Below are 23,100 nucleotides of genomic sequence, written 5' to 3' on the forward strand. Positions count from 1 at the left end.
TACAAGGTGTTATTGTAATTGCTATTCCATCCATTGATGTTACAGTGAGTAATTTTTTCTGTGCACTGGCAGAATTTCACAGACCAGTTAAAAAAAATTACAATCTAGTGATATTCTTATAAAAACACCATGTCAGCAAATCACTACATTGTAATTTTTTTTAACTGTTCTGTGAAATCCTGCCAGTGTTTCTAAACCCTTGCGAATAAAAGGATGACATTTTTCCTATTGGGTTATCACCAGTTGCATGGATGACGAGAAAAACTGGTTCATTTATATTGATGTCACATCTTTTGTCTTTCACTTTTGTGATCAAGTAATGCATCTATGGTATCAGTACTTGTTGGTACCTTGTGAGTACCCCTGAAAAATTTACACTCACAGGATTTTTTTTGTTCAGCACCAGAGCTTCCCATCCACCACAGAGCCAAACATAACTGGCAAACAATGACTGCACTTGGAAGGGGAACGCCAGGGCTACCCCAGATGCTACACTGGGACCACAGCAAGCCCTAACACTGACCTTAGACCATGGAGGTGGGAGACTTACTGCAACACCATTAACTTTTGTAGGCAAGCCCACTAGTTGACTTATCCTTGCCACGCTTCCAAGGACTGTCTGTCTTGCCAAAGCAGAATAGTCCAAAATAGTGCAAGAATACCAGGAATACGGAGTGGTTAGGGTCAAAACTGTATAACTGAGAGGAGACCTCCAAATAACCTTTAAAGGAATGCGGAGAACCGACCAGGGCTTCTAACCTAATGTCCAATCCTCACCTTCTCGTGGTGCACTCTGTTGGGTATCTACCTGGATACTGAACGAATGAGGATGGGCTGGCAATTTGGGATTTAGCCAACCAAATTGTATTCTTATTGGTTAAACCGAAATAAAAAATGATGGTACAACATGACAAAATTTCATGCCGGCTGGGGCGTCACCTGGTTAAACAAGGCCCCCGTTGTTTTCGCGAGGGAAAAAGGGCGAACAACGAAAAGTCAGCTACTGGAACAAATCTGAAAACGCATCCCAACTCAATGTCACCAGAGTTAAAGATCAGTACAATCAACATAAGAAGCCTGAATGGCAAAGAAATGGAGCTAGCTGAGGAATTAGATAAGTACCAGATCGACATAATAGGGGTGACTGAAACAAAAAAGACAAAAACTGATGAGATCTTTCTGAGCAATAAATACAAAATGTTATATTCAGGCAATACCAATCAAGGAAAAGAAGGAGTAGCCATAGTATTCAACACAAAATACGAGGCTAATCTTCTTGAATGGCAGTCAGTCTCAAGTAGAGTAATGTGTGCAAATATGAGAATGTGGAACTGGACAATGAGACTTATTTGTGCCTATGGTCCCACAGAAGGTACTACTAAGGTAGAAGTGGAGGAATTTTTTGAGGCTTTAAATGCAACTGACACAATGAAAAAGGAAAAGCTGGTCCTTGTTGGGGATCTAAATAGTAGAGTAAGAAATGATTGTCAGACATACAAAAATATTTTGGGAATATTTGAAGAAAAGAGCAAAGAATAATAATGGCAAATACCTGTTATATTTCTGCTCAGGACATGGACTGGTTATTACTAACAATATGTTCCAACATAAAAATGTGCACAAATTCACATGGAGAAAGAGGCAATGAATAAGAAAAGTCTCATTGACTATGTTATAGTTGATAGTGATGTTTTCTCCCTGGGGCAGAACACCAGAGTGTATAGAGGATTTGAAATTGGAAGCGATCACTATTTAGTCTTGAGCAGGATGAAATTGAATTTCATGTTGAAAAGAATAACATGTAAGAAAGTTTTAAAGTGAATAAAAGTTGAGCAGCTCTCAGATGTGAACTGTAGACTAAAATACACAAAGATTATTGAAAAAAAAATGAATGAGTTTGAGAACAGGAATCAAACCTTAGAGATTCAGTGGAAAGCCTTGAAGAAAACCCTGATTGATTCAGCCAGAGAGGCATGTGGTGAGGTTGTCTGCAAGGATAGAAAAATCAGGATTCCATGGTGGACACAGGAAGTTAAAGAGGCAGTGAAGGAAAAGAAGAAAGCATATCAAAAGTTCCTGGCAAATAAGTCAGCTTTTGCTCTTAGAGAATACAGAGACAAATGTAAGAAAGCAAAACACTGTGTAAAACTAGCTAAACAAAAGTCATGGGAGAACTTTGGTGAGAAAATAGAAAATAAATATCAAGAAGGTGGTAAGATATTCTGGAGGTTGTTGAAGAAGCTTAGAAATGGAGGAAAGAGAGTGCTGTAAAAGGAGTTAGAGATGATAAAGGTGACATGAAAACAGGAGAAAAAGATATCCTTGAAGTATGAAGTAATTACTTCGAAAAATTGCTAAATGAAACAAGCAGTGATAGCACAGTGGTAAAAAATACTTAACAGGCATACAGTCAGGAATACATATCCATACTTGAAATAGAAAAAGCCATCAAAGGCTTGAAATGTGGAAAGGCAGCAGGAGTCGATGATATCGACCAGAAATGCTGAAGTATGGTGGTATAAAAGTCTTGCAGTGGCTGCACTGCATAGTTCAGAAAGCCTGGACGAATTCCCGATGATTGGAGTAGAGCTCTAATAGTGTCCATATATAAAAAAGGAAATAAAACAATGTAAGAATTACAGAGGTATTCCCTACTGAGTGTTCCTGGCAAGATCTATGCAAGTATACTGGAGATACGGTTGAGAAGAATTGTGGAAGAAAAGATTGGTAAAGAACAAGCTGGATTCAGGCAAAGTAGAGGCTGTCAGGATCAGATCTTCACTTTACGATAAATAGCCGAGAAAGCATGGGATTATAACAAAGATCTGTATTTAAGTTTTGTCGATCTGGAAAAGGCAAATGACAAGGTGCCAAGAGAGAAGCTATTCAATACGCTAGTGTTATAACGTGTCAATGGGCCATTATATCAAGCAATACTTAGTGTGCATTTGAGTTGTAAGTCAGCAGTTAGAATTGAAGTACAGGGAGATGGTTTAATGTTAAATCTGGCATGAGACAAGGATGTACATTATCCCCTCTGTTATTCATTATCTATATGGATCAGATTATGAAGGAAAGTGGTAATAAACATGATATCAGAATTGGAGGTGTTAATGTCAGCTCTTTGCTTTATGCAGACGATGTTATACTTCTAAATAAATCCACTAAAAGTTTGCAAGATTCCCTGACTAAACTGAATAACTGTTGTAATAGATATAGTATGAAGGTCAGCATTAAAATGACAAAGACAATGAAAATAGGTAGAATAGTGGAAAATGTCAACTGTATTGTGAATGGGGAACCAGTGGAACAAGTAAAACATTTCATCTACTTAGGCACGATTTTTAGTGAAGATGTAAATTAAATATGGAAATAGACAACAGAATCAACAAAGCTGGTATTTTAGGAAGTCAATTGAATAAATTCATATGGAATAAGAGAGAAATTAGTCAGAACATTAAATTAGCTGTATACAAGACAGTGTTCAAACCAGTTTTAACTTATGGATCTGAGAGCTGGGTCAGAAGTAAAACACTTGACCAAAGACTAGAAACCGCATGAGAGTCCTGAGAAAGATTAGAGACGTGAACAGATGGCATCAATGGCAATATCATATTAAAAACAAGGATATTAGGAAAGAACTTGACATTGTCAGCATCCAGGAATGCGTTAGCAGAGCTAATCTCAGGTGGTATGGTCACTTAAATAGAATGGGAGAGGAAAGATTAGCAAAACAAGTGTTCTCTGCCAGGTTGGCAGGAAAACGACCCAGAGGAAGACCAAGATATAGGTGGATTGATACGGTACAAAGTGCCTTAGACGATAGAAATACAAGATCTGATAATATTGGAGTCTTGACAAGTAATAGAATGATTTGGAGGAAAATTGTAGATAGGAAGTTAGTAATGGTGTAAATTTTTCATGTAGTACTATCATATCCTGTACATCCCTTGAGGGTACATGTCAGGAATACCCTTTCCAGATGTCCATGGGTCGCACCGCATGGCAAACATGGCAGCAGGGCATTGGATCTGAGTGAAAGTGGTCCAGAAGGGAGTGATTTCTAAAGTAACAGCTGTCATACATAGAATAAAACTCAACTAGATAGTGAACATAACACAAAGATGTCAGATGCATGGCTTGTTTGCACTGTGTAACAACTATTCTATCCTAAATCATAGCTATGCAGGTCCCTGGTGTAAAGTAACCAAAACAAGCTTAAATTGAAACCTCAATTTTTGGGTTACACTGAATTAGATAGCATAGCATTTCTGCAGCTTCCTTGAACCTACATACATGGTTGCTGAAGTCATTATATGGTATTCCTGCAAGCTGACAAAGTATATGATGTTTTTCTTTAGTGATATTAAATGATAATCCTCATTTGTGTACCTGCTTTTTTCCCCACATCTTTGCCATGTTCTTTCATATAGTTCTGTCTTATCTATTTCAGAGTAGCAGATACCACATGCACAGAAAAATTTGTATACTTTTTGTCTCTTGAGAGGAGAATGAAGATGTTTGAGTAATTGTAGCAACAGATATTTTCTGCAAAAGTGTGAAGGAAACTTTTAGGTATTAGCTATTTAAACACCTCAACTATCTTACCTATCTGTGATGTTTTTTATGTAAGGCAGGAAACTTCATCTTTGTAGGTGTCTTGCTCTCCTGTATATTTGTTGGATTATACAATAGCCTTCGTAAGATGTTGGTTGAGGACTGTAGCCATTCTTCAGGAATATCTCCCAGAGATATGCCAATTCCTGTTCGCTTGTGTTGTTATCATTGCATATTTCATATGTACTTTGAGTGTTTTAATGATACCTCGCTTCGGGGTTGGATGATAGTGCGACATAGCATGCAAGTATCTTCCAGTGTCGAACTTTTTTTCTGTATAATTCAAAGGATTTGTTTCAATTACTAGTTGTTTAATAAAGACGTGTATTAGACATACTATATATTTTTGAATAACGGCTTCACACATGTAAGAGAAAACTAAATATATCTTATTATTCATATGTTTTGCTCAATATATCATGAGCTTCTTTCAGGTAGAAGACAGAACAACTGGTAACAACATTTAAATTCTGAATACAATAACAAGTCATACAGCATGCATATAATATCACGTGTCTCAGTTGTGACTGTCCAAGCAGGAGGAAACTATTAGAGTTCAGAGACATATTATTGTTATTACAGGCACCATGGAGTCCAAAGACTCTTCGCGGAGATCCAATCTATCATACCTCTCCTTACACCCATTAACAGACAGACCACTCACAACTAACATGGCAACCCATTCCACTCATTCACAACTCTCCAAGAAAAAAATGTAATCCTCACACCCCACTAACCACACCTTTATTCAACTTCCAGGGATGACCTCTTGTACTGGTTCCTCTAGCCAAATGCTGAAACATTTCACCTGCAGATGTGGACATATCAAGGTCTTATAAAGAGAAATAACTTTCTTATCTCTATTTGTTAATGTGTTCTTCAATAACCAAGTAATTTTATGGGCTAGCAATATGTTCTCTAAACTTTAACTCTATGTCTACCACCACCACCATTAAATCTCTAGCTTAATCTATTTCCTGGAGTACAGTGCCAGCAAAGTGATACTGTTGGATTCTGATTATGTAGAGATTAGAGTAATTATTATTTGCTTCAGAATCCAACATGATTTTCCATCACAAAGGCTAGACTTGTAAATATTATTTAATGTATATAACTTATTTTAAAATTTAATATTCATATAACTGCCTTAATTTTGTCTAATATTTAATTATTTAATCAAAGATATATGTATGAATAATGAAAAGACTGTATTAAATATTAATAAGTTATTTTATTTATTGTTATGTCAATATAATAAGAACTTGTATTTGTAATTTAACTACGCATTTATTGAAATGCAAATATTCTATTTATTCTTGTTTGTGAAAGTTTAACGTTATGTAATAACTGAATGTAGTTGTATAGCCTAATGTAACATTCGCGAGAATGTTTACGTTTATCGGTTGTCAGAGAGACGCGTGAAATAAACGAGCGTGAGTGGAAGGGAGCGTGGGCTAAATAAGAAGAGAAAATATATACGTAGTAGAGGAGTTTGAGACGGAATTTTTGAAGTGAAAGGAAGCAAGGGTATAAACTAGAGAAGTGGAAGTAAATGAAAGGTTCTCAAGGGCAGAAGTCAAAAGGGATAATATTTATAAGCGAGCAAAGACGAAGTGAATCTTATAGCTGGCTGAAGGTGAAGTCAGCAGTAATAATAAAAGGAAATTAATGCCGTAATCGGATAATATAAAAAACTGGACTTTCAGTGAAGAATTATGAATAAATCCAGTTAGTCTAGAATTGCGACTTATTTCTAATTTTGCCCTAAGGAGAACTGCATGGTGTTTAATTAGTTATTGAGTGGTAACAAGGATAATTAAAGTACCCTAAAATTGATGTCTAGAGTTGTGAAGCGTGATTGATAGTGTTTTAGTTATAACTGTGGAGAAGTCTTATAGATGTGTTCTTAGGTGTAATAAATATATTTTAAAAGTATACTCACAACGTAATTGATGTACTAGGAACTATTTCTGGTAAGGGCTGTCATATTGATTTATTTCAATGCATGAAGAATTGAGTGTTAATTACGCTACGTTTAACCTAACTTTAACTGTGGAAATTCTTCGAGATTGAGAATTGAAAAATAAAAATTGCTTGAGAGATATTTGCAGCTATTAGTGCCTGCGGTGTTTTTTTTAAGCGTATAGCATGGCTGGAAAATGTGTGGAAACTGATTAGAAAGGAAGTTTTATTATATTTTATTAAGTGTAGGAACTTTGTGAATCAGAAACTGAGAAAGTGTATGTGAAGGTTTGGAAGACTGAACTTATGTAATTGATTTGATCTAATGTTCAACTTGATTCTATTGTTTAAAATTAGAAGTAGAATTTATGTATGTGTCATATAGCTTATATTAAATGTTTTATTTTGTTAATCTAATTATTGTGTTTGCCTGAATTCCTTTTTATTGCACCGTTCATAAAAATTTGAATCTTGCGGGAATCCCAAATGGAAAATAAATACTTCGGCCAGTATGAATGAAGAGACTGCTAACTAACTATGAATTGATCCTGCTATTTTATATAGACTAATCTAAGGATAGAGTGGCGCAGTATAATAGAAATTTCTCTACCCTTGGATTGGTGATCAATTTACAATTAGTTTTTTTTTTTTTTATGAAAGTGACTTATAACAAGATGGCAGATTCGAACATGAAGAAGAGAACGTCACGACAATACATGGCTTGTAATCTATTTATCTCCCAAAATGCATAACTTTACATTTCTTGACATTAAACTGACACCCATTAACTTTTGTCCATACTGACAGCCTATTTAAATCATCCTGCAAGCTCTCCACATTGCCTTGATCCAATATTACTCTACCTAATTTCGCATCAGGGAAAAAAAAAAAAAAAACTGAATATTTCCTTTCAGGTTATTTCCTATATCATTTATGTACAAATTAAAGCAATGCACACTACTAGTCACCTGTTTTTGCCTCAATTCTGCCTCTCCATATACCACTTTTTGATATCTATTCAGCAGTCACCCTCATATCCATCCTCATTTGTTCTAATTTGTGTAACAGAGTTCCATGTGGTACTCTCTCAAATGCCTTCGCAAAAGCATCATGTAGCCATTTCATTTATCCAACTCAGTTGTTACTCTATTATAAAAGTTAGTAAATTACTAAGGCATGACCGATCAATACGGTATCATATTTTTATCTACCCATTCTTGAATTCTCTTTTTTACCAATTATTCTAGCAATTTTACCACCATGCCTGAGATACTGATTGGTCTATAATTTGCTAATGTAGTCTTAGAACCACCTTTAGGCAAAGGAATTATTTTGCCCTCTTTCCACTCCCTTGGAACTCGACCAGAGCTGAAACTTAGATTAAAGAACCCAGTCAAAGGCATTGCCAGTTCCCTTGCACATTCTCACAAAACCCTAGCTGATATCTCATCTAATCCCACAGCTGTATTTACATTGAGATTCTGCAATATCCTAAGAATCTCCAATTCATCCTCGTCTGGTCCCACATTAGTGTCTGTCACATAGGTCAAAGCACTAACCTCACTAGGATGATATATCCTTGCAAAGTGGTCACTCAGTAACGCAACTATTTTATCTGCTTCTGTCTCCAAGTGCCCATCATCACTCTTTAAGTTAATCTTCCAAAGTCATTCTTCATTTTACTTGCCACATAATGAAAGAACTCAAGATTTCCTTCAGCCTGGTAGGTTAGATTCTTCTCATGATCTGATTTTGCCTTCCTTGCCATGTTGATCACCTTTCTTGCCTGAACCTTGATTAACCCTCCTTACCCTAGGTACACAATTTAATACTGCTTCCTAAGCATGTTATAATCACCTGTCTTGTAGTTTCACATGTACCCCTTCTTCATAGACTTTCCTTATGTTTTAAAATCTCCTGAGTCAAGAAATGGTCAATTTCATCAATTGGAGGCATTGTCACCTTGGTTATGGATAGCTCTTCTAATCCTATGACCAGGTCCAATACTCTCTCACTCCTTGTCCCTTCCATCACATGCTGCCTTAAGTAATTATCTCTCAGCAAGTGTATAAATTCTATTTCCTTCCTGCCATGTAATCTTCCTTCCTTCCTTCTAGTCTATATCGCCAGAGTTGAAGTCCCCCATAATAATCACTCAAACTGTACTCATTGTACTAATTTGGCGATGCATGTCTTCCAGATCATCTGTGGAATTCCCTGGCCTATAGCATCAATCAATCAAATATTTTTGTCTTATTGGCCTTAATCTCACACCAGACTGCTTCAAATAAACAGCCACCCTCCTGCCTGTCTCCCATTCTTTTTAGTTGCAATTCATATGCTATCATCAGAGGAACTCCTCTTTCATCCTATCCCTGAAAATACTGAACCCTTCACATTCAATCCCTGTAACTAGATCTGCTTTAGCAAAATCTCACTAATGCCTATAACTTTTGACAAGGTGGCACTAACCAATGCCAAAAACTCCTCTCTCTTGTTTGTGATACTTCTGGCATTAGTATAAAGAAACTGCAGCATTCCTTTTATCCCCCACCCACCTTTACTTTCAGAATTGACTACCCTATTCAATATTTTTGCTTGAGAGACTAGATTCCTCACTTGGTCATTCTCACACTCACTTGCTTCATGGGTGCCTTGCTTCCACCCTAATTGCTTAAGTTTCCTGAATTTGCACTTCAGCATGCTTAGTGAACAAAGCTCTCTCTCCAGACACCTAACACCAAAGTCATTTAGATGTAGTCCATCAGCATTGTACAAATCCTTCTTTCTGTCAAACAGAGACCAGAGATCCACAAATTCTACATCATTCCTTTAGCACAAGCTACGTATAGACTCATTGCTATCAATGCCCTCCTCAGTTCGCCTCTATCATAGCATGGTAGGAGACTAACAATGTTCCCCTTCTCACTCTTCAGTTTTATCTCTTCTAACAACTCCTTTATATCCTCCCTCATAAAATATTTCTCGCCTCTCAAATCATTTGTACAAACCAAGACAATCATTTCCTTTGCCTTACCTTTATTCCTTCGGATCACCTGCTTCTTTCTTTTTTCAGCCCTGATTAACTCTTGCCGCTAATGCAATTTTTCTATTTCCCGCTTTGTCCTATGAAGGATAACATTTAAGCATGCTAGTTCTTTATTAATATCCATTTTGTTCTCCTCTATTTCCATGGTTGCACATTCAACAATAATAACATCATTTTCCACCTTATCGTTGGTATCTATTGTGCTCTCATCACCTAACAGACACTCACTTTTAAAACACTTAATCATCTCTCTCTCTCTCTCCAGTTTCAATTTCCTTCCACATATTCTTTAATTTATAATTAATTAATTCATATATGTATAATTTTATAATCATATTATATTATTATGTATTAGATTATATATTCTTACATTATATATTTATATATTATATTACATAAATAAATCAAAATCAGCTAATGCCATTTTATTCCCGTATATGGGAGTAGGCGAGGCCATTTAGCCCTATCTAACTTTTGGAGACTGAGTGGGCAGTTCAATCTCCACTGGTACCAATCAGAGATAGATGGCCCAAGGCTATCACTAATTAAGCGGTACACAGTGAAGAGAGATGGCTCAAATGTGCCGCCATCTCGTGGTCCCTAACCCTAACACAATATATTAATGTCTGAAATAATGTGGGTTCTACGGTCGATTTTCTTGAGTTTACAGGACGAAAAACCCAAGTTTCCGGGAGGAAAAACCCGCTTGCCCGTGCCAGAGATCGACTAACTCGGGAACCGGTCGAAAAACGGCTTAGAAAAATTTCCTCTAGTCGCTGACTAGACTCGAAACCAAGTCTTCCTTCGTGCGGCCAAGTGCCGTGGTGTGCAAACGCCACATCCACTGAGCTACACAGGCTCATAAATTACATAAATATTATGTATAAATTTATAATAATTAATGTATAATTATGAGATGTATAATTAATTAATTTAAAAATAATAAATAAATAAATAAAAACAATTATAAAGAATTAACAGCAATTACTTCCCAAAACTTAGAGACAGGCATATGTACAATTAAGATTAGGGCAGTTGTATAGGGCTTAACACGATTAAAAAAATAGATGACCAAATTTGAACCTACGGTTCCAGTGAACTCTATGTCTGGTGTCAATGACATGAGAAGCAGCAAGGCCTGAATCTTTAAAATCCAAAAATCTTATATAATCTCAATGTTATTCAATTCTAATTGTAACAAAATAGCCAGTCTATCCAAAGTAGCAAAGATGACAAGTGCAATCAGTTGTTAAAAGGATCAGCATACCCTACATGAAAGGAATTTTGAAACAAATAGTAAAAACCCTTCGCAGATATAATTTGTACACTACCTTCAAACCAGCCCAGAAGTTATCTTTCTTACTACCTATCAAAGATGCACTATCACCTTTATCCTTGCCTGGTTTCTTAAATACCTTCTATTCGTCATCTTTGCTACCTCCTCCAGGGTTCACTTTAGCGAGTATGGGAGTGGCAAACCCGAGGTACCTAATGCTGGAGCATGTCTTACTTCATGTAATATACACCTGTTATATTCTATGTAGACTGGTCTCTACCCTTTTTTCCTCCTTTTTTTCTTTCTTCTTGCTCCTTACCCCCAATGTTATTAGAATATTTGAGGGCTAAGGGTGAATCTTTCCTATTTACTGTTTCTTTTTGTCTCAAGAAATGGGAGTCTGCCTTCTCTCCCAAATATTTACCTTGTCCAGTAGGTTGAACTCCTGTAAGGTTGGCATCAGCAAGGTTATGGTCAAGGTCAACAAACCTCAAGGAAGTGGATAAGATTAGCTCACATCCCAGAATCGATACATGTAGGCTTTGCTTGTTCCCCCCCCCCATGAAAAATGGCAAGGGCTACTCTATCAAGAGTGGGTGCAGCTAAAGAAGATAGCTCAGAGGAGAAGAGAAAAGCCAAAGTTGAAAAGGGTTCCACATATCAGAATAGGAACCATGAATGTAGGTTCCCTCAATGAAAGGGCTGACAGATTGTGTAGACTTGATGCTGCAGAGAAGGCTGGCAATACTGTGTGTTAAGAAACAAAATAGAATGGACAAACAGCATGAGAAACTGGGGAAGGATACAAGTTATTTAATTGAACAGACAACAGACTGGAGTTGAATTGTGTTCCACCTGAAACTAGAAAATGTGTTGGAAGTGAACAGAATATCAGGCAGTGCACATAGCCCTTGGTGGTGAAATTCTGACTTAAGTGAGTGTGTATGAACCTTAAGCTGGTTGTGAAGAAGATGAAAAGGAAAGTTTTTGGAGAAAACTAGAATGTATAACAAGCAGATTACAAAGTAAGGAATGGATCTCTGTGTGGTAACCTTAATGGCCATGTTGATAAAAGTAATGAAGACAGGGAGATATGAAGTTAGCAAAAGGAACAATGAAGGTGATGAATTGCTGATTTTGCAATGGCAGAAAATCTTGCTGTACTGAACACCTTCTACAGCAAACTATAGGTACACATAAAGAGTAGGAGGAGGCACTTCCAGGTGGACTATATACTCTGCAGAAAAGAATAAAAAATAAAAGGAGATAAATGATTGCAAAGTAATCCAGGAGAGGCATCTATTTTGCAAAGTGGAAATAAAAGGGTAAAACAGAAACAAGTGAAAGGGATCATCAAAACAAGATGGTAGAAGCTGAGAACTTATAGAAGATTTCATCAAGATATAAGCAATTATTGAAAATGACCAAATGGGAAAACAAAATGGAAAACATTTGTAATATTGGAAAAGAGGTGTTAGGTCAACAGAAAATATTAAGGTGGACAAGGAAACGTGGTGGTGGAGTGATGAGGTACAAAAGTGTATTAGGGAAAAGAAAATGGCCAAGCAGAAATGGGACAGAATAGCAGAATAGAATATAGAGAAGCAAAGAAAAAAAGCAAAGAGAGCAGAAGCAAGATCTAAAGCTGAAGCTTATGCTAACCTGTATAATAGTCTGGATAATGAAGATGTCAAAAGGAGTGGAAAAGTAAAGATATATAGCAAGCCAGGATGATTAAGGGACAGGATGATACCATTCTGTATGAAGAAATAGATGTGTTAGATGGAAAGAATATTTTGAGAAATTAATCGTCTTCCTCTTGTGCCTTATTCCATCTATTTGGGGTCAGCCTTTTTGCATGATGCAACCTTACGTGCATAATCCCAACTGACTTGAAATAAATAAATCATTAATTTCTCAAAATATGGAGAAATTACAATCGTAACTCAATATTTTGAGAAATTAATGATTGTAATAAATAGGGATAGACAAAAGGATGGAGGAGATCTGGTCGTGGGCCAATTCCTAACATAACAAGAATGGAAGTGGGAGAGCACTGCAAGAGATGAAAAAACAGGAAAGTAGTTGAACCTGATGACATCCCCGTGGAAGTATGGAAATGTCTAGGTTGGTTCATGTTTTATTGGTGCAAGGAAAGCAAAGATCATACTGTGCCATAACAAAGGTTACAGCAATACATAAATAGTCAAAGAGAAATTAGTAAACAATATGCATGCACAAAAATTAAGTCTATATAAACAAACTTGCAGTCAAATGTATTTGTACAAATTAATTCTTTGTAAAAGGTTAAAAACATTCATGCAATCTGTGAGTCTGATAACATCTGCCTAAATGTATATGGCTTGGCTAGATAAATAAAAATTTCATTCCTCTCTCATGTAAAGTGCTGGCACTCCACCAGAATATGACAAATGTTAAGACGTGTATTTTTTTACACATAGAAGGGTCATCAGACTTCAGTAAATAAGAATGTGTAAGACGACTGTGACCAATACAGAGCCTAGCAAGAACAACTTCTTTCCTCTATACAATGACTAGAACGCGAATTCTTAATATCATGTACTTTGTTTGTCAATCTTTCTGCCATTGGGCTATCAGCTTTGATCTTATAAATGGTCTGTAGTCTGTTTATGGTATTCTTAAACAGTACATTGAGAAAGTATGAGCTGATCTGGCAGCTGCAGTCTCATTTCCCTTAATTGTAATATTGCTGGCTCTCATTTCCTTTAATTGTAATATCCAGCACAAACGAACATCAAAATTAAGGGATTTCATTTTGTACAACAGGTGTAACACCTCATACGGCACTGGATGTGGATTATACACAGGAAAAGAGCTAGCTTGTAAAGAGCTCAATGAGTCTTTATAATTTACACACTTTTGGTAGCGGTTTTCTTTTATATGCACAAATGCAAGCTGAATATCAAGCAAATCAGCTGTATAATTACTGCAATCTGGTGGATCTTGTTTTGGAGATAGATATGTCAGGAAACACAGCAGAACAGGCATCGGTTTTTAAGCCATCAGTATAGATAGGCAAGAAATCGGAGTGATTTTTTCTGTGTGCATTAAACAATTACAGGTAGACAGATGGAGAATGAGACTTCTGTAGTTGACAAAGTGAGAGGTTGCAGGATGGAGCACAAGCCTGCCATTATGTTTGGTGTAGGCAATGTTGTCAACATTCATGGCAACAGCTTGCACAGTCTGTTTAACATGTATACAAAAAGGATGTATGGTAGTCTGACATGTAATATTGAGTTCCCAACACAGAGAAAAGAGACTAGTCCATCTAGGATGATCTGGAGGGGAGAGTATCTTTAGGATATAATTAAGAAACAACTGTTTCCATCTAAGTGATAGAGCTGGTTCATTTGCTTCAACATAAAGACTTCCGAGCAGGTTATGTACAAAAGGCACCAGCAGCTATCAATATACCCTGATAATGGATGTGATCCAACCATCACAGGCTATTCTGCCTTGCATAACCACAGACTTGAGACCCATAATTCAGCTTTGAACGTATAAGCAACAATAAAGACAAAGCAATGAAGATCGATCTGCACTCTCATCCAGTAGAGGATAGTGTGAAGGAGATTCAATGCTCTCTTGCACTTTTCTCTTAGTTGACAAACGTGTCCAAGGAATGTAAATTTTCTGTCAAGATGAGTCCCAAGAACTTGGCTTCTGTTGCTACTGGAACAGTTCATCCAATTCTTAATTCGGGATCTGGGTGAAGAGTGTGTTTTTGACAGAAATGTACAGAGACACGTTTTTTCTGCTGGAACCAATTACTAAGAGCCACAGAGAAACACGATCAATTGCTTGCTGAAGTTGTCTTTCAATTACCCTCATGTTAGGAGAGTGACAATAAATTGTGAAGTCGTCAGCATATACAATATTGTCTACAGTGGGAGCAAGCTGTTCAGAGATTGAGTTAACACTAATACCTAAAAGTGTCATACTTAAAGCCTTGGGGAACACTCTGTTTTTGATGATATGGCCGAGATAGCATACCTCCCACTCTGACTTAGAAAGTACCAAGACAGAAAGTTTTAATAAATACCGGAAGGTATCCACTGAGACTATGTTATAGAGGTCTTTTAATATGCCGTATCTCCAGGCCATGTCATAAAATTTTTCCATGTCAAAGAAAACTGAAATCATATGTTCCTGCTTCAAGAATGCATCTCTAATACAAGTTTCTAAATGAGCCAAATGGTCTAAAGTTGAATGATGTCTATGAAAGTCGTATTATGTAATGAAGAGAAGATTATTGCTTTCTAAAGACCAGTCTGGTAACCATTTTCTCTAATATCTTACAAAGACAGCTGATCAGAGCTCGATAATTATTTGCTTGTATTGGATCCTTTCCTGATTTTGGGATAGCAACGAGAACTGACTTATGCCATGAATCTGGAAAATCATCCTCTGCAACTATTCTATTGTATATATATATATCAAAAGGAGATCCACAGAAGATGATAGAAGATGTTTCATCATTTCGTAATGGATGTTGTTACATCCTGAATGAAGAACTTTATTAAAGAAACAATTCATTCAGGATTTAACAAGTCAGAAAAATCAGCTGAGAGAAAAAACTTGTACTCGAGTAGAAAAAATAAAGTACTAACTGTAAATAGAAATAGAATTACCTCCTTTTAGTAGAATTGTAATGCCATGTAAAGAACTTAGTATAAATTAATATTATATGAATGCATCATGTATACAATGAATGGGTAAATTAGATGTAAACAATAGTCCAAAGGTCATGGGCGGGCCTGAGGCATTGGCAATATCAGAAAGCGACGCACATTCGTTTCCCGGAAGGCACTGCCAGAGATCTCGCGATGAGCCGAAATTCCTGCAGTCGAAGAAAGTAGCAGGCGGAAAAAAGATCGCAGAAAGAAGAGGGCGCTATTGCAGCTAATAACAGGGTGCTAAAAAGGGGGGAAGTGAAGGGAGAATAAAAAGGGTTTGCACCCTTTTCTCAAGGCTTTTTTTGCCTATTTTGCTGGATGATGATTCAACTTCTCCCGTGGACCGGAAGTTCCTGATGGCGTTTCTTGGCGGTAGTACGATATCAGACGGTGTGCCTTTCCCTTCGATGTCAGAATTTCTGCCGGTACGAAAGCGTGAGATGTCGGCATATGCTGTCTTCGCTCCATCGCTGAAAGTTCCGACGGAATAATATTGCGAACGTATACCAGAACCGACAGTAGAAACGACGATGGTCCGAAACAGATCGAGAAAAGATGAGGGAAAAACGCCAGGTGCAGAGCATAGCTTAATCTGATGATAGTGACCCACCACGTGAACGCAGGCTTATGGAAGTATCGAGAGGTAATTCAAACAAAGAACGACAGTTCAGACGGACCCTGGAGATCCTGCCCCCAAGAAATGGTACGGTACAGATTTTGTTGTATAATTACCCAGTCGGTAAAAGGGAAAGATCATTGTAGTGTAATAATCGAGTATGGACAGTATTTAAGAACTTTAAGTGATTATTTAACAGTGGCTAATGTCCATAAGACAAATTGTCTGGAATGATTATAGATGATTGTGATTTAATATGCAAGACGAACATAGTAGGTAGAATATTGATTAGAAGTGTATAATGTGTATATTATGTGTGTTTAATCTCTAACTTAAAAGAAGGATTTATTGTTCATGCATTAGAATATTAATCAGTTTGATACAGTTTGATTTAGCATGTCAGTGAACTAATTGAAAGTGAGATTGGTGTAAATGTATATTGTGTCTTTAGATTCTAATAAATATGTTTTTTCTTCTATACCTGAGTTTTGCCTGTGATATGAACCAAAACTACCACTCATTAATCTGAACCATAGCGGGGGGGAGGGTTGAAAGAAAGGTATAACATGTTGTTATAGAGGTTACGACTGCAAACCAGAATTTACTTAGCCACAGTAAAGCGTTTAATTCGTGAGTTTAAGCACTAAATTTATTCATCTATGTGCACCAAAAGTCTGGAAAAGTCTCCCTGAATAAGAGTCCCCTCTAATCTAAGATATTGGCTGGCGCAGCTTTAAAAAATAAATTTGTCAATATCTGAAGAGGAGATGACCCCTAGAAAGAAATTAGAGGATTCATTTCTTTTAGCAAGGAATAACCTTTAACAGTCGGGGTAAGCATGTGAGTAAAATTAATAAATCGGCTAGAGATATAGAATTTACTTTCCTTATAGAATGAACACGTAAGAAGTGATACAGGTATTAGAGTCAGGGAAATTTTGTAAGTCTTGTAGTTACTGTAGAGAGGAAAATTCATAAAGGAAGTAAATATTTTAACAATGTTATCAGTCCCTACTGCACTAGGGCTCTTTTTAGTTCCTCCTTAACAAATGGCTAATTGTATGGTTCAAGCCTATTGGTAGAAAAATTTAGTCTTTGTTTCTCTTGTTGCTCTTTGAGTATTAAAAATCCAGAATATAAAGCTGTTGCTGAGATTCTGGCAAAATTTTCTCCCAAAGTATCTGCAATAACTTTGGGGTCAGCATTAACACATCCATTATGGTCAAAGGTAAACAAATGGTGTGTTCTATATCTACCTTTCATTTTCCAGATTTTATCCCAATAAATTTTTACACCAGTCATTCTTTGGCCTGGGTACGCTTAAAAGCTATTAAGTGTGATGTGGTGGGATTATCTATGAAATATACCCTATGCTCTGTGTTGATCATATTTTTGTCTGTCTGGCATTCAAGGCTTTGGATAGAGTGAATATCGAGATGATGTTCTTGGAATGGAGGCTGTTGCCGCCTGGACAATGCAGTCTGTTACATGCATTGCTGCTTCAATGATAGGTGTTTGACTGACTGTATCAGCATTAAATTTTGAAAGATAGGAAAAAATGTTCCAGTCGGCCTGGTCCATTTTCCACATGGGCATCCATGTAGGGAAACATGGTTCCTGTGAAAACATTGTGCAAAGAACAGGAAAGTGATCACTTCCATATATGTTCTCTTTGACATCACACATGAGCAGTGGAAGAATCGAAGGGGAGCAGATTGTAAGATTGGTTGCAGAATATGAGTGGGTAGGCATATGGAAGAAAGTATCGCATCTATTATTCAAAAGGGAGAGGTCATTATTGTGAAGGATTCTTTCAATGATTCACCCTAGTCTATTTGTGTTGGCACTACCCCACATTTTTTATTATTGATTATAATGTGCCATTATAATCACTCATAAGAAGTATGGGTTTAGGCAGTTGCAAAATAAGGTTGTCAAGATCAATTTCATTTAACTCAGCACTTGGTGGTAAATAAATTGAACAAACTGTAATAAGAAATACCACAGATAGGTGAATCGCTACTGCTTCCGGAGCAGTATTAAGTTGGACATGATGGAAAAGAGTATGACCTCCAACTAGAATAGCTACTCCTCCATGAGCAGGACCACCTCCAGTTCTGTCCTTGCATACAACAGCAAAATTCCTTAGGCAAAATATTCAATATGTCTGATGCATCAGTGTCAGTTTGCAAGTTTAATTTACTTTCAGTGAATATGGAAATATCCATTTTTTCTATGGGGGATGGTTTATGTTTAAATGATATCTTTGCCATAATTTTTTTGACAAGTGGGTTCTCATCAAATAGAACCATTTTTGGAGCTGTCTCTAAAGTAAGACTGTAGATCATGTTATTGTCACTTTTTCACATAAAATTGACATCCATTACGTTTTGCCCATACCGTTAGCCTATTTAAATCATCCTGCAAGCTCATCGTACATCACTTTGATTAACTATTACCCTACCCAACTTTGCATCATCGGCAAACAACAACAACAATTGAGTATCTCCCTTCAAATTATTTCCTATATCACTTATGTACAAATTAAACTACTTGGGCCAAGCAAAGAGCAATACAGCATAACACTGGTTACCTACCTTCTCCTTGATTCTGCTCTGCCATATACCACTTTTTGGTATCTGTCCAGCAGCTGCCATTTTACCCAAATCACCAGTTTCATATCCATCCCCATTTGTTGCAAAAGAGAAAATTATGTACATCCATGACAGGACACGAATCTCTGCAATCTTCTCATTCCAAAGTCAGGTGCCTTATCCATTAAGCCAAGAAGACATAATTTGTCAAAATATTGATAAAAAATAAAAACCTTTAGCCTACCCACTACACTAAATGTGCTACAGGTTTGAAAAATAACCTTTCATGGGTGGGAGAAACATAAATAAAATAAATAAATAAATGATGACATTATTTTATTTATTATATTTTATTTATTTTATTATATAAAATAAATGTATTCATCTGTATTCATCTCTTGAAGAAAGCCCGCAAAGACCCCTGAGAGAAACATTTCAAGAAAGTCAACTTAGATGGTTGGGATACCAACTTAGGGTATCCATCTTCACCTACGTTAATTGCTCTTCCTTTCTACAAAAAAACTAATGGGCACAGAGGAAGACTAAGAAAAAAAAAGTTATGGCAATGCATAAGCAAAGTTTTTAATTTTTTGAAGATGAAGCTCATGAATCATCTGACATTTACCATTTGGCTCAGCACAGGGCAACTTGGCTTACTTTCATCCAGCAGACTTCATCTCTGTGAGTTTTTTGTAATAATTTTGTAATTTTGAATATTTCTGTATATATTTCCCTATTCATACGGGAATAAATGATGATGATTGTCACTGAATTTCTTTTTCCTTGCTTAAAAGTTATTTATAAAAAGGCCACAAAAAAAAGGATTTTAGAAATGTATACAAAAGAACTGACTTACTTTAACTGATCTCAAGTTATGCTGCCATAGAGAGATATATAAATTCCTGTGGCTAATTTATAATTTTTACTGGAAATTTCTAAAAATTTTAAAGATGAAGAACATATGTACTATCCTGCATTTTAAGTTAACATTTATGGTCCTGTATTCATCTTCAATATTTTAAAAGATAAGACAGGACATCAAATACAAACTTGAAAGCAATTTTGTTAAAGTTTTGTTAATTTTTCTTATACAATACATGCAAACACTTAAAACACTTAAAAAATCGTCACTACTTACCTTAATGCTTTTATGTGGTTACCTGACGATATTTTTAAATCATCAGACTGTAAATAAAAACATAATTCTAATCTCCAAGCAACAATAATAAACTGCAATTCATTATGTAATATATACATGACACAAAAATACAACTTATGTTCATAATGGCTGATGTAAGTTATATTAGTCTGAAGATCCTGAAAGAGGTTTCAGAAGTAATACTTTATTATATGAAAAATTAATGTGTTGCCAGTAACATACACTAATAATTAATAACTAGTAGTTAAGCATAGCTATTTTGCTGTAAGTTTCATACAATAGCATCATCATTCAGGATTTAGAATTATGCAAATTTCAAATTCAATCGATTATTATAAGATGCATGCTAACAATTTTTATGGTCCCCTGTGTATACTAAATTGAAACCAAAACACTAATTAAGAACTCTGGAAATTAAAAATTAAAACCACGCACTAATTAGAACTGGAAACTACATGACACAATATATACATGACACAAAAATACAACTTATGTTCATAATGGCTGATGTAAGTTATATTAGTCTGAAGATCCTGAAAGAGGTTTCAGAAGTAATACTTTATTATATGAAAAATTAATGTGTTGCCAGTAACATACACTAATAATTAATAACTAGTAGTTAAGCATAGCTATTTTGCTGTAAGTTTCATACAATAGCATCATCATTCAGGATTTAGAATTATGCAAATTTCAAATTCAATCGATTATTATAAGATGCATGCTAACAATTTTTATGGTCCCCTGTGTATACTAAATTGAAACCAAAACACTAATTAAGAACTCTGGAAATTAAAAATTAAAACCACGCACTAATTAGAACTGGAAACTCTAGAAATTGATATTACTTGTTGGAAAATTAATCTCAATAGATCATAGTATGGCAATTGCTCTTCTAAGCACAACACCTAGATTGTCTGTGGACAATTTGGTGCCCTCACGTCACACCTGAATGGTACAATGTAGGAAGCAGCAGTTGCAAAGTTTCAATGGCTGCCTTAATCCTTCCATTCCAGTGGTTTCATTGCCTAAGCAATTAAATCATAATAATACAAAAACAGCAAGCTGGTGTTGCCTTTCCATGAATGTGCAGTAGCTAAACTGGATTCTGACTTAGAAGCATTTAGTCCACAATGAATGTGAAGCATGAACCTAAAGGTGTTCAAGTCCATGCTACCACTTTCATGTTTGTGAATGTCTTGGTAAAAAAAGTTCAAACTCAACATAGAGTTCAAGCCCTTGTTAACACTGGATCAAGGACTGCTGTGGATTCAGCCAGTTGAACAGTGCGCCTTCATCTGATAAGAAATTTAACCAAGCACACGAGCTTGTATCCCATTTTAACCTGGATTATTCTAACTTACACTATCTTACAAACGTTTATTAAAGTGTCATCCCCATCAACTTCACCAACTCAATCTAACAAGTCCATTATTGTTAGAGAGTCAGAATGTAAATGTCTATGATGGTGTGCACAGGAGAATGGTGGGGGTCTTTTGAACACTTCCAACTATAATGATGTCATTAACAGTGGTCTTAGTTGCCTCTGAGTGACACATAGGTATATGCAGGGTGGACAACCAACTCCATGTTTCTAGGAGAAGCCACTCAAACATTACCTACAGGATCATCCAAAAAGATGTATGCCAGACCTGCCCTTCAAACAAGAATATTCAGACTGGACTGTTTAGCAGAGGCAGTGAACCTTTCTTTGAATAAATGTTCATCAATGAAAATACTTTGATGCAGTAGCTGCAAAACTGCAACTAATGCATTGAAGTTGAGGAAGTCAACCTTGTGTGGTTTTTATAAGCTAATATTAGTTTAAAAAATTTGCTTCTCGGCCAAATGGTCAGTTTAAAATTGTGTGAGCAGGGCACTTGATAAACTCCAGAAATTGACAAAAGTGCAAGTTTGTTCTTAGAAGGAAATAAATAGCAAAATTTATGAATTGGTTCAAAGGCAGTGATTAGCAGGAAGTCTCTGAGGAATATGAGATTTGAAGGCAACTTTCTTGTAAGGAATGGGCTCCCTCATTTCTAAATGATTTGGAGAATTATGGCTGAAACATTTTTCAAACACTATAAGATTGTAGCCATTTAGCCTAGGATATGATGTTTTTAATTATTGAGATTTATTGTTGAAGCACTTCAGATGAACAGATGCTGTGGGCTCTTATTAGTGGGATCTTGATAACATATTCTAGACCTTGGAACACTGATTTTCAGTACACTAGTAGATAGACAATAGTTCCATGCTAGATGTGAATATCAAGGAAAGGTAATCAATCTATTTGTGATTATATGTGAATTTGATCCTGGGATGGATGAGGTTAATTTTGTGAAGAAAGAATTATAGTTTTTAATCTTTTGGACAATGCAAGTAAAGGATTGTCTTATGGGATGAAGTATGATGGAGACTTCAAGGACAACAAGAGCCACTACAGTAGGCCAAAAAGGTCCATAGAAAACCATGAAAACAGCTAAATCTGAACTGGCAAAGTCTACATTAGTGGAAAAAAATTGAAAGTTCCTTAGACAAACAAAATTGCAGTGAACGCAGTGCAGCAAAATTTGTCAGTCACATATGTATATCCTCCATGGAAAGAAATGCAAATCCACCACACATTATTCCAAGTGTGCCATGGCAGTACACATAAAGGAAAGGTGACACATAGATCAGGTTAAGACTCCTGTAACTTTATCTGTTTCCAACCACAGGGAAAAGACTAGAATTATCTTCAGAAGTAAAAGTCGCAAGAATGGTGAGATGGGAGTAAATCCTTAAGGCCTCCAATATCCATGTTCTTACTGTGAAAATAACGAAAACTAGAAAAAAAGCAACATGGAATGTAAGAAGTTTATTTTTTTTTAAAAAAAGGCAAACTATGAAATGGAAGAAATAAACATCAACATCCTTGGAATGAGTGAGGTTAAGTGGACAGATATGGAGAGATGAAGACAGGTACCTACACTAACTGGTTTAGTCAGGTGGAAGCATGCATGAAAATGGAATATGAATTTTAATGGATGGTTACATTCGAAATCTTTAAACTGCTCCTGGTCTTTCTCAGGCAGAATTTTTATGCTCAAATTGAAAGCTATGCCAAA

The 23,100-nt window shown here is 36.1% G+C and overlaps 1 protein-coding gene across 3 annotated transcripts in view; it reads right to left on the bottom strand.

Annotated features, from left to right (window-relative positions):
* The window catches only part of sud1 (Prolyl 3-hydroxylase sud1), a 232,918-nt gene that overhangs the window by 151,145 nt on the left and 58,673 nt on the right, over positions 1-23,100 (bottom strand). For all 3 annotated transcript variants that reach the window (XM_090410657.1, XM_090410658.1, XM_090410660.1), the window contains exon 5: positions 19,973-20,019. In XM_090410657.1, the coding sequence (XP_090266783.1) occupies positions 19,973-20,019 (47 nt within the window). The remainder of the gene's footprint in view (positions 1-19,972; positions 20,020-23,100) is intronic.

Source organism: Typopeltis vanoorti, chromosome 20, assembly GCF_054136105.1.
Source record: "Typopeltis vanoorti isolate ZY-2024b chromosome 20, IOZ_Tvanoo_1.0, whole genome shotgun sequence".
Classification (NCBI taxonomy): Eukaryota; Metazoa; Arthropoda; class Arachnida; order Uropygi; family Thelyphonidae; genus Typopeltis; species Typopeltis vanoorti.